Below are 13,136 nucleotides of genomic sequence, written 5' to 3' on the forward strand. Positions count from 1 at the left end.
TTCACAGCAGACATTTTACAGCAGCAGAACAAAAATGGACTTTACGCACCTCCGCGGTCCGCCTTCTTCGTACGGGGGAATGATGACGACTTTGACCGTGACGGACGTCCTGAGAAGGTCAATCATCTGCTCGTGAGTCAGTGTTACCGCGGCGACCTTGCAGATCTCCACCAGCCGGCTGCCCTGCCTAAGGCCCGCCTGCCAGGCAAAGCCGTACTCCTCCACCTGCATGGCAACAAACACCACCACTTCCGGGTTAGCTCAAAAGCACGTGCGGACTTCTTGACAAGCGAGCCTGGCATCTGACGGTACCTCCGCCACGGTGCCGTCCAAGCGCACGTGGAAGCCCAACTGGCCCAGCCCGTTTCTCCTCAGCGTCATATCCACCGTTTCGCATCCCACGCTCAGTGACTGAAAACAAGAGAGGAAGCATGCAACATGAATGACTGTCCGTTTCAATACAAAGATACTTCATATTTTCCCGCTATGTCAACAGGCTCTCCATAATCTTGATCAGCCAAAGGATCAGCATGAATTTTCTACTTCTGTGAAGATTAACTTGTTCTGTTTATTTTTCACTACATTTTCTTTCTCTGTTGGATTAGGACTTGAGGAAATCTCCTTTTCTGGCCATTTAATTCATCAAATGTCACAGGGATTATCATAATATGGAAATGGCCCCTCATCAGAGTCCACGTGCAATTGCGCAACTCCCGAGCTGCATGATCACACTGAGTGCTATTAAATCCAGTCTTTTCATATCATTGTATGACTCATGTTAATTAAGTAGGTACTCTACACCTGATATACGATGTAGCTGGGACGCTCATTAGCTTTAATTTTCTTACATTACGTTTATATTCGCTCAAAGCTTATGCTGTTCATTGATTAGTTACTTTATAAGAACATATCGAAGGCTGATTATCTTAATAATTCTGGAATTTGTTCTAATTTCAAAACAGGGGCTTTCAACTCTTGTGGACCCACTGCAGTTTCATGTGATTTGTGCATTTTGTATTCATAAAAACTATTGTTAATAGGGGTGTCAGGCAATTAAAATTGTAATCGTAATTAATCACATTTTTATATCCGTTTTAAATGTACAATAAAAAGTTTTCATACTCTTGTCTTGTTAACATGTTACACTAATAGAAATATGGCTGCATCTTTTAGTCATGATAAAGTCATTTTATAATAATTCATAAACTTGAGTTAAAATGAAAAAGATGTACTGTAACTGAAAAAAACGAGTGTTATAATCATTTGTGTTGGTCATTTTTCTGCCACTAGATGGCATAATTGCATTCGTAAGACTTTGGTGGTAGTTCAGAGCATTTTTATTTTCATATTAAGAGCTATCTAATCTTTAACATGAAGTAACTTGTGAAATTCTGCACATTTTTAAAATTGTAAAATATAACTTGACCCCAGTTTCCACAAATATATGCATCATTATTACAGTTATTACTGCTTAATTTTTACATGGACGTGTCTGCTGCGTTGCAACTGGATTCATTAATCATGCGTTGAAATAATTAGTGGCATTAAAGGAACTTTAAATTAACTCAAAATTAATGAACTAATTTTGACACCCCTAATTATTAATAAATGTTCGGGGTTCAAATTGTCCATAAGTGTGAATGTACGCAATTGTCTATTTATGTGGCCTGTGATTGGGTCGACCCTGCCTCTTGCTCCAAAGTCAGCTGGGATAGGCTCAAGCTCTGGCATTCTCCCATACTCCAAAAACATGCATGTGAGTTTCATGAGGACAAGCGCTATGCAAAATAGATGGATGGATATAATTACAGTATGTTTGAAGTTTTCCAGTAGAATATAATGAGAAGTCACACATAATTACAATCCATCATAGTCAACCTCTATTTTGTTCTAACTTCAAAACAGAAAATGAAAATGCTTGATTTTCATTTTGGTCAAATTCCAAATAGCACTACTTCAGGGGCTTTTGATCTGGTAGGTTTGATTTTATTTGTACTTTTTCTTTATGTGCGTGTTTATAAAACCTACTATATTATTAATCCTCTGGAACGGCAATATGCTAAATCAACAGTGCGTCTTCAAGAACATCTTTATCGAGACATCTGTGAGAACAGTAAAGAAACACCGGCTTTAATTTCATCCACGTTTCCAGGACTATTCCTCACCTTTAACCTCTGCACCATTTCCCTGATGTCCTGTGCGCAGCCCTCAGGTACGCGCACGGCGATGTGGTCGCCTCTGCCGTAGAAGATCTTCAAAGCCAAGCGCTCAGCAGTCCAGCCGATCACGTCGGCGCAGAAGCAGTTGAACACCACTTCCTTGGTTAAGCAATCCACCAGGAGGACGTATTCGGCGGAAAAGCCCAGGGCGCAGCGGAGCTCAGCTCCACCGCCGCTAAAGTCCTGGGCCAGGACCCTCCAGGCGACGGCCCCGGCGGCCCCCAGCTCGGCCGCCTCTCGCGCTTTCGAGCGCTCGCGTTTTTTAGACGCCAGGGAAATGAGGTTGTTTAGTTTCCCGGCGGAGTCCATGGGGGTGCTGCTGATGTAGTTCTCCGCCAGGTCGCGCAGGTATTCCTGCCTCGTCCGCGTCGCCATGGTGTGGAACTTCTCAGACTTGTGCGCCGCATTTTCCGCGTTGATGATTTTGGCTAGCAGGAAGTTCCGAAAAGTGTCCGAGTCACGGAAGGTGACGCTGCTCGGGATGGGTGGGCCGAAAGGAGGGACGTCCTTCATTCTTGTCACAGCGACACTGAGGGAAGACAAAGGTAGACAGGTCAAGATTTGAATATCACATTTCATCACATATTAGCCTCTCTTTTTTACATTTGCATTTGATTTTTTTTGTTTAAATGAATTAAATTGGATCAGAAGAATTTTTTTAACAGGGTAGCACCATAATGGAATAAGTCTAGTAGTGATAGTTTTATTTTTAAATTAAAAATACATAAATAAAGAATATTTTAACGAAAAGGAACGTTTTATATAGTCACCATTAAAACAACCTAACAAAAAAATTATTGACAATAATGTTCTATGTCTAGTCTAAACATTCTGATTCATATTACATTGGTGGAATATGAGTTAAGCAGCAAAATCCACCCGTTCGTATCCATCTAAGGGGGCGGACATTTTGCCACTTGCCGTCGACTGAAGATGACATCACAGTTGCTCAGTTGCCAACGTCCAATCAAAGCTCAACTGGTTTCTGATGCTGCGCTGTGATTGGTTGTTACCTTAGACCTGAGCAACATTGATGTCATGATCAGTCGGCAGTAAGTAGCAAAATGGCCGGCCCCTGAGATGGACAAGAACGGCTGGAATTTGCTTCATAACTCATATTCCACAAATGTAATATTAATCACAATGTCGTATTTAGACTAGTGAGGTCACATATAACATATTATTGTCAAGAACTGTTTAACGTTGACTTCCACTTTAAGCACAGTTTACATGTTCAAAAGGGAGTAGGAAGAGTTTTTGTCAACTCTCCCTCGCTGGGAATTTTTGAGAGACGTGCGTCTTCATGAAATTTTGTTCAATGGCGGGGTGGAAATTTTTACCTGTAGTAGGTGTTTTCCGAACAGGGATTGTGCACACGCACGATGACAAAAACGTGCTGGAAGTGTGAGCGGATATTCTGAGGGGTGAACGGCAACGCTCCGGGCTCCTGAAAGATGATGGTGACGATGTCGTTCCCGATGTGCCTCTTTCTTAGAAGCTAAGGAGAAGACAGGGGATTAAATATGAATTAGCATGGTACAAAAACGTAGACCCTTTACACAAGAGAGGAAACAAGTCCGACATGGGGACTTGGAGATGGGTCCCTCTCATAACAGCTCTTTATGTAATTTGTTTTCCCACTTTCTGTGTGGGCTATTTGTGTCTAGCTGTGTGTGTATGTGACATGGCACGGCGTCCAGACTGTCTGTGGTGGTGGTGCTTGCCAATCCCCTGTTCATCTGCTGATGGAAATGTAAAAGTAACAATTATGTAATGCAGCCTACTGTTTGGCTACACATACACAGGAGCGTCTCATCACGCAGTAACACTGTAATTTGTGCTTTTTTTTTTTTTAACCACTGTAACATACCGGTATTTGTATTTGTTATATAATTGTTAAGGATTTCAGTCATAAAATGTAATCAGATTTTCTTCAGATTTTTACAATTTTAAAAGCCAGTTTTTTTTAATTGATACATTTATTATAAAAAAAAAAAAATCAATAGAAGACTTTAGTCATCTATTTTTCCCTCCGCTGTTTTAAATAGATATTTACAGCATCTCTTTAGCTACTACTGATCATTTTAACATGTCACATGCTACCACCTAGAGGTCTGAATAAGGAGTGTGAATATGCTACTGCACTGTGGAAGCCTCTGGATGGAGATATTGTGCCATTTATTCAACTGGAGGAACTACTGATTATGAAAAAACGCTTGTTTGAGTAAGAAAATAAATCAAAGTGCACTCCTAAAATATTAACTTGAATGATTGTTTCAGTGAGCCTGATGTGCAAACACTTTATGTAAATGATAAAATAGCCACACACTGAATGTTTTCTTGCAGGCCTAGCCACGTGCAGATGGAGTAGTATTGTTGCAAAAGAAAATACTATGAAACTAGTCCTGGCGGGACCAAGATCAAAATGGGGGAGAGCTTGTCACATGTTACTACCCCCCCCCCCCCCAACCAGGAAATAAGACTTGCGCCTTTTTTAACACGGAGACACTACGAACTCTTACCTGCTGCGGGTTGTTGGGCATGTACGGCAGCATGGTGGATATGTGGAACATAACTTCATATCCCTGATAGGTTGTGTACAGCGAGTGGGTGCCTGTTGAGTCAGCTGCAATAACGAGCATGCAGTGTCAATTCCATGTAAAGTGAATGTGTGTTGTTGAATCAAGGCAATATTACAAATGTTACTCCAAGGAATTTTCTTCTGAGCACTCACTCTTTGTGTCGAGCTGCGCGGCATATTTGCTGAAACCTTTGAGGAGCACCTGCTCGCCCAACAGCTCCAGGAAGGCAGAGAAGACGGACGACGCCTCCTCGTTGTTGTACATCTCCTCCTCGGTGCTCTGGCCCGCACGGCACAGCAGAACACCCACTTTGTGCTTCTGACTTAACTAGGAAGGAGCACACACAGATGATAATAACGCTCACACGCAGCAAACCAACAAAAGCATAAAATGTGTGTTTTTGTATCTTATTCATATTTGCAACTCGGTGTAACTCTTGGAAGGTTTATTCTCGTCAATAAAGGAGCAGCTATTGCATTTGTAATTGATCTGCTGAATAAAAGGGCAGATGAAATCAGTATTGACAGTATTTTTGAGTGTACTAACCCCTTGCTCATCCAACTTAAGAAGCTGCTCCGTGACCTTTGGCGTGCTGACCGCAAGCCTCAAACATGAGACGCTGACTTCGGGGACAACCTGCTCCAGGACCTCCTTGAGGGGCAGGCCGCGCACCGTGCCGTGCCTCCCCGTTGACGCCACCCCGTCTTCTAAGATGGACCCCCGCAGTGTCACCAGCTGTGTGCGAATGAAGCGTACAGGAAATGACACCACATACTTTCATATTTTCTCATCGCGCTTGGCAGGAAAAAATCCAGGGTCGATGGAAAATGACATTACATTCTTCCGTTTTCTGAGATGCAGACTACAACTGGAAGCAATTTCTTACCATACAACAAGATGCAAAGATTTGTGTGCTTGGCTTAATTGACAAGTTGAAATTGGTGGCTTGGTGATCAAGGGCTGCCTCCATGAGTGAAAATACAACAAATGCTTTTATATGGGGGCTCAGCAAGTAGCCAGCCCGTAGCTCTGACCCTATTCGTCAAGGAAGCAAAAGCTGTACTCATTGGGCCTGCAGAAGATGGTGGCTCACATGAATGGCACAAGACTGTCATCTCTAAAATGTGTTTAAGGTGTGCAGTATTCAACACTCAATTCTACTGGTATTGGTAGACATTTGGTTTTAAACGGTTTATTATGATCTTATTGATCAATTATTATATACTAAAGTATATCTGCAAGTCGACAAATATGCCCATACAAAAATATGCCCATACAAAAATATTGTACTTGGCGCAATCAAGGATTCGCTTTCATTTTGATGGATTACAGTGACGCCTCGCTTAAATGTGAACATGTGAACTTGTGAAGGCAACAGTATAAGAAGATGTTATGAAACGGGGATTGCCTTATCGATCCCCTGCATGTTATTTGCAGAGGGTACGAGCAGCTGCAGCTCAAGGCCCAAGGAGCTAAAAGGACGGATGATTAGTAGCCTGGGAGCTTGAAGCGGGTCCATCGGATGACGGATGGCCTGACAACTGCTCGTAACCCTGCGGGACAGAAGCAACATTTTTCCTCTCGGTCACACACACATTTGCAGCATGACCGTGGAGGTATTTTTTTTTTTAATCTGTTTTTTTCTTTAATGTCCAGCTGTATTGTGAATTAGCATTACACTCAGTGGCGGGCTGCTCCACCGCAAGGGAAATTGACCTGCTTCAACACATTAAGGCTATGAAAAAAACCCTGAGATAGATTTCAGTTGAGAGCAAAGTCACACATGCAAAAGCAAACACAATCTTGAAAAATGTACTACGGGCCGGCTCACATGGTGCTGTGGAACTTAGCTCAGGGGGTTGCACTGTTTGAAGGTGGGAATGAGCGAGGGCGAAAAAAGGGAAGTCGGCCCACCTTGCTGCGTCAGCGCCGCTGCGCCGTGAATTTAATGGAGGACTAAAAGCGGATGGTTGTTTGAAAGCAGCTGCGCCTCGAGTCAGAAAGAATAAAGTCTGCAATCTATCGCTGTTTTTGTGTGTGTGTGTGGGAACAGCAGGCCGAGCAGCCACTGCAGCGCTGTGTACTTAGACGGCCAAGCGGCTCCATTGTTGTGGCGGAGCTAAGGTGATGAGGCCAGGCAGCCATGTAATCCACATAAAGACAACACAACGGCAGCCACACGGACAACACGCTGCTTGTTGGATTGACCGCGACGCAGTCCGACAGGTGGTTTAGAAAACCAACACGGCAAAAGAACACTAGGATTACAAAATATGTCATTGGGTGATCCGCATAGCATATTTGCTTCATTTGCTGTACAGCGTACGGTTTCCGGGAAAAAATATTTTTCATTGTATTAGTGATAGACGGATGTGTTTTTTCAAGGCCGATACCAATATCGATCACAGTAATTTCTGGACTGTAAGCCGCTACTTTTTTCACTTGCATTCAACCCTGCGGCTAAAGGTGCGGCTTATCCATCAGATCACAAGGGAGCGCACTATAAAGGAAGCGCAAGAGCGTCAGGCAGAGCACAAACCAAGTAAGCCCAAATACAGTAGACAGAACGAGAGCGAGACAATTCGCGCCCTCATTATGGAAAAGAAAGTAGCGGGAAACCGGTTGGGTATCATTAAAACACACGCGGCTTATATGTGTAACAAACTCGAATAGTCCGGTGCGCCTTATAGTCCAGAAATTACTGTATTAGTAGCCAAGGAGGCCAATAACCATTATTTCAAGCCAATATTCATTTGCAGTAAAAGAGAAAATATTAGCATCAAAATAATTTTTTTTTAAATGTTTTAATTTCAAACATATACATTTACAGCTTTTTTTTGTTGAAATTATTTTAAAAATTGCAGGGAGCTTCCAGGATCATCAGCATGTGAGCTAAATTAAAAACTAAGCAAGTAAATATTTCCTTAAAGTTTTCAACTGCACAAGAAGACATACTATTTATTCCGTTACTGAAATACTCAGGTTTTTCTTTTGTTTTATAATAATGGCCCAGATAATGTTGTCAGCGATACCCAAATTTTGACCTGCATAAAGTACCATACAGGCCTACAAGTGTTTTTCATACAAATATTTACTATGGTCATGGTTTTTCATCTGCGTTCATGATATTCTATGGTGTATTTTCACTTCAGCACAATCTCGGGTTTTACTACCATTATCTTAATGGAACATAGAAAATACTGACTGCACGTACCTCGCTAGTTCTCACGATCAGGCGGTACTGATATTGATCCTTTAAGTCTTTGGTGTCGTCTAGTTTCTCCCTACGAACGCTCACGGCCACGGGACCCAGCTTTTCATCGGTACCAAAATAGTTTGAGTGTTCTGGTGGATAAAAAAAGAGGTTTGGTATATTAACATGATTACAAGACACAGCAATACAATTTAAAATGGCTCTCAGTAAAAGAAAGAATATGGAAATTTGATGTTGATCAAAGTCGAAACTCACAATTATCTCTACCCTCCATCTGGTTACCATTTTTGCCATAAGGATTTGTGCAAAACAACATGGAACATATTCACAATTGTAATCTTAAATGTGAAAAAAATATCAAAATTAATGGATTTGCAACAAAATAAAGGGTGTTCAAAAAAACATGACATTTGAAATATGAATATCTGATGAAGTAATACATGTCAGTGGCAAACAATTAAATAGGGGCTTCACGTTCATTTAATTAGATATAAGTAACAGATAGGTTTTTATAACTGATTCAGCAAATCTTTACAAATATTCAATATGCAAATTACGATACTATTTTTTGCGTCCAAATCTGCTTTCCATTTGAATTTCCTCGGTAATGAACGCTGTACACTCTTGCCTGACAGCGTTTTCTAAAACACAAAGATGCCGTTTCATTGCTAATGAATGTCATTTCTGACCCTGATTAAACTGAATTTGTTTGATTTCTACAAATCTCATTTTTAGATCATTTGAGCCAGAATTGGTTATGTTATTTGACAATGAAATAATTTTATGTCACTACAAAGACTTGCAGAAATGTTATAGTCTTGAAAACATATCCTTGGCGAGGTTAATAGTCATTTTACACTTGGGAAATTACAAAAATCAGCAATGCCAGGCAGAACCTTGAAAATTAAAAAGAAAATTGATAAAAATATCCCGATGAGAAATATTACACATTTTCTGACAGATTAATGCAATTAACAAAAGCTGGACTACAAGGAATAAACATGCCCGCAGCCTTGTCAAGCCAGGAAAAGGATAAACGTGCTGCCACAGGACGCCAATTAACATTCTGTGGCTTGATCCAAGTTATCCACACGCTTCACAGGGCGTCTCGCACGTCCCACTATGAAGCTCCCAAGCTAAGCCCCCGCTAATGCCGACACCACAGGCGGAGTGCGAGTTGAAAGAGCAATTCTTTAGACGGTCGGAAAGGAATCTTACTTGACAAGTGTTCCTCCACAACAACTCTGACTAACAGACAAGCGGGATGATGAACTCATTGCATACGAGTCAGGTCTGCTTAACTTCCATTCCTGCCATGTCTTGTGGTGAAAATATCAGACTTTTGATAGGCCGTCATGACATGCACGCAGGGCGCGCAGGACAGCAGAGTCAGAGGAGGAACATATTTTTGGAACGATAACCTTTATGCGGTTGCGTGGCCTGGGGGGGGGGGGGGGGTGTCTCGCTTACCACGCATATACACGCACGCTTACTCGCACATATGCGCTCACAACAGCATCTGCCACTAATTAGGATGCTGCCAGATGAAGTTTGCTGTGGGGACGTTTCATACGAGGTCATAGGAGAAATGTCCACACATAAAGTATCTCTGGATTTGGTCTTACAGGGTGTTCCACAAAATGAGATGTGTAAAAGATAACAGAGTTTGACTTTAAATTTAAGTTTGTGTTTTAATGTTTTTTTTTTCTTCCAGGGTAAAGAATGACGTTCACTAGCAATGACAAGGCATTCTGTGTGGCAGTGTGCATTTTCGAGGAAATTCAGTAGAAATACCACAGCTGCAAAGCAGATTGGACATTATACAACACCTCAGTAATACAATATTAGCCATTCTTCATAGCGGAGAAAGAATAAATGCCTGCAAGTATTATCTGTCTACATGTGTTCTCCATCTTTTGACATAGTTGTTTTTTGTTAGCTCATCTATGGCGTTCTACATTATTTGTTCAAATTAGGCTAAATGGACTTGAAGGAAAAAAGGCACTGGGCATTTTAATTTGACGATAAACTAAAACTGGGAGCGGAATTAAAACAGCATGAAGCCTCTTTTTGAAGAATTGTTTACTATCTGCTCAAATGCTACTTGTCGTGAAATGAGTCAAGTTCACTGTGCCCACAAATTGAAATTTATGCTCACAATTTAATTAAGTAATTCTTTATTAATTTCTTGCGAGTGTATAAACTTTGTGTTCAACTAAACCCAGATTCCACACAAACTAAAAATTTTGAGGAAATCATCTCTTCAGTTTGTGTTTTTGTGTTGATTGGTGGTGTGAATGAGCTTTTTATACTGTAAAATATCTGCCTTGGATCAATAAAGGTTGAAAAATGGCAGGATAGGACATGATGTATTTACTCAGATATTCATATTTTAAATAATGTCTTATTTTAGGAAAGCCCAGTACTTCTTGCACTGATCAACAAATGGAGTTTCAAAGTTAACTTGCCACTGTAAGAATCACGCTGTTAAAAGTAGTGGTGTGTTGCCATCTTTTAATTTGCCAACAGTCTGGTGCTGGAGTGACGTGTAATAATAAAATAAAAAATAAAAAAAATAAAATAAAAAAGGAATCTAGGAGTGCTGCCAGCTTGGCTCACTTTGCAGTTCTCAGGCCCAGCTGGATATTAACTGTCACACGATGAGCTGCTGCAACTGTCAGTGGGGAAACACTGGCAGCACAAAACTTCTTCAACACTGTCACATTTCACAAGCTACATGACTTTGAGTGTTTGATTATTGCAGTCCCTCAAAACGCATCTCTGTCTAACTTACCTTTCCCGTGGAAATAGTCTCTGTAGTATCTAGCTCCAAGGTCAACGTGCTCTATGCTGTACTCTTTAAGTCTGTCCAGCCTGGTGACCTGCAGTTCAATCGGCATCTCCACCACGGAGACGCTGGCGTTACTCCGCCTCAACCAACCCCTCGCTCCATCTCCTCCTCCTCGCTCTGCCGATGAGCTGAGGAAGCTTATGTTACGTTCCCCGTGGCCCCCCGTCTCGTTGAGGAAATGAGGGCAGCTGAGGAGCAGCGAGCTTGAGCCGTGGGCCCCGGGAGGAGCGTCCGTGGGGTCCGCGACCATTGATGGTGTGGTTGTGCCAGGGTCTAGGCCCAGAGTTAAGTCCTCGATGCTGGCGTATACTGGTTCATTACCGCTCAGAGGCAAGGACCTAGACGCAGAAAGAGACACGGAGGCTGCGGATGCCCCGGTAGCCGTGTTCCTCCTCTTTGTCACGTAGCCCCGCTGAGCTGCGGCTTCGTGGAGGTCAAACAGGATACTCTGTGCATCGTAGTGGACAAAGCTTTTTGGGCACACCCACGTTTTACATGGGACATCAGATAGGCCCCGTCCTCCGTCTTCACTCGTCTCTCCTTTGCCGCCATCCTGCTCCGCTCGACTGGCGCTCCGAAGTTTTCGGAACAACGACGAGGTCCCCAGTGAAGATTCCGTGCCGCCACTTTTTTTCCTCACCCGCTCACCTCCGTCTTTCCTTCGCTCGTCCCCGCTCAGGTGTGAAGCGGGCGAAGGAGCGCCGGCCGGTTGGGAGTCCCGAAGTCGCGAAGGTCCCGAGCTGCGCTGGTCGGGCCTCTCCTGGTGGAACTGGGTGAGCATGTCGAAAAAGCTCTGCTCGGGGATTCCCTGGATGTCGATGGAAGAGGTGCTGCCGTATTCTCTGAACAAGGTCCCCATGGCTCCTGCGCCACGGACCTCCACCTTAAGAGTGGAAACGAGAGAATACACCACCTTGATAAAACAACCAACAACTGAGTTTATATTACATTAGGGATGTAATTGTGGGGAGCTTAGCGATATTAAAAAAAGCTCACGATACTGTAGTAAAAAAAATAAAAACATAAAACTCATATTGAGGAGAAAAAACAATATTAGGGCTGGGTATCAATTCTAATTTCCTCAATTGATTCGATTTGTTCCGATTCAATTTGATTCACTTCAATTCAATCCGATATTGATTAATTATGGTAAATCAATTCTTCTTAAATATCAAGGACATGATAAAAACTCCACAAACATTAAATTCCAAATTCTATTTTGAAGAGGCAGCAACTGGTGAAATTATTTAACTTTATTTTTTAAACTTAAGTCAGGTATTTCATAAATGTAAGAAAATACTTTTAAATTAATGTGAACAGTAAATTTCAAGAAAACAGTAAGTTACCAAAAAATGTGGCCATTAAAAATTCTATTATTTTACGAATTTTAAATTTTTTTCCAATTCAAATCTTTATTTCACTCTTGAAAAAAAAAAGAAATGAAAGGGGACAGAAATAAGTAAAACTTGTGATATCTGCGCCTTACCAACACAAAAAACTTATCTGATGAGTGACAGCAAGCAGAGATGATTGCACATACACACACATACAAAAAAAAAAGAAAAAAAAAAGAGCAATGATGATGACATTACCGAATGAACAATACTGAGCTCTTTAAAAAAAAAAGAAAAAAAAAAAGAGATGATTTGGTTTTACATTTATGGGAAAAAGAGATATTAAAATAATCGATTCATGGTTTTATAAATTGATATCAGGCTCGAAAAAGAAAATCGTTTCAATATAAATTCTTATTATTTTTTGACCCAGCCCTACACAATATTGTTTTTTGTACATAACAGCAGTCATAAAAAAAATGCTTGGCCAGTCATTTTATTTGAAATGTCATGTCTATACAATCCTAATTATTTGAGGTCGTAATTATACAAATATTTAAAAAATAGTACAGGTAACATTAACCTCAATGCACATAAACGACCTAAAATCACAAATAACACTTACTTCGAGTCGATTTGCTCATTGTGATGTCGGTGGCCATAACATGCCTAATTAAAATTAAACTGCACTAATAAACTAAACACCAGAGGGTGCTGGAACTGCACAGATGGAAATCAATCTGGTCTTTTTAACAGATGTGCTACTTTTAATATTGTGACATGAGGAGTCTACAATTGCGATATTGCCTTTCTTGTAACATTCCTATATTATGTATTAGAAATATCCATCAATTTTTTAGACTAATTGTCATCTTGAAGGTTGGGAGTGAAATAGATTTTGGTAAAAGAATATATATATTTGAAGTCCATATTCTC

The 13,136-nt window shown here is 41.3% G+C and overlaps 1 protein-coding gene across 1 annotated transcript in view; it reads right to left on the reverse strand.

The window, feature by feature from the left end:
* Window positions 1-13,136, reverse strand: part of sipa1l3 (signal-induced proliferation-associated 1 like 3) — a 55,096-nt gene that overhangs the window by 13,299 nt on the left and 28,661 nt on the right. Inside the window, exons 3-11 of the mRNA XM_086081453.1 lie at window positions 10,810-11,749; window positions 8,016-8,146; window positions 5,348-5,536; window positions 4,954-5,128; window positions 4,742-4,845; window positions 3,560-3,717; window positions 2,166-2,748; window positions 313-411; window positions 50-225 (exon numbers count right to left, since the gene is read on the reverse strand). Coding sequence (XP_085937579.1) covers window positions 50-225; window positions 313-411; window positions 2,166-2,748; window positions 3,560-3,717; window positions 4,742-4,845; window positions 4,954-5,128; window positions 5,348-5,536; window positions 8,016-8,146; window positions 10,810-11,749 — 2,555 coding nt within the window. The remainder of the gene's footprint in view (window positions 1-49; window positions 226-312; window positions 412-2,165; window positions 2,749-3,559; window positions 3,718-4,741; window positions 4,846-4,953; window positions 5,129-5,347; window positions 5,537-8,015; window positions 8,147-10,809; window positions 11,750-13,136) is intronic.

This window comes from Leptonotus elevatus, chromosome 7 (assembly GCF_054856555.1).
Source record: "Leptonotus elevatus isolate MCC_2025b chromosome 7, RoL_Lele_1.0, whole genome shotgun sequence".
Lineage (NCBI taxonomy): Eukaryota > Metazoa > Chordata > Actinopteri > Syngnathiformes > Syngnathidae > Leptonotus > Leptonotus elevatus.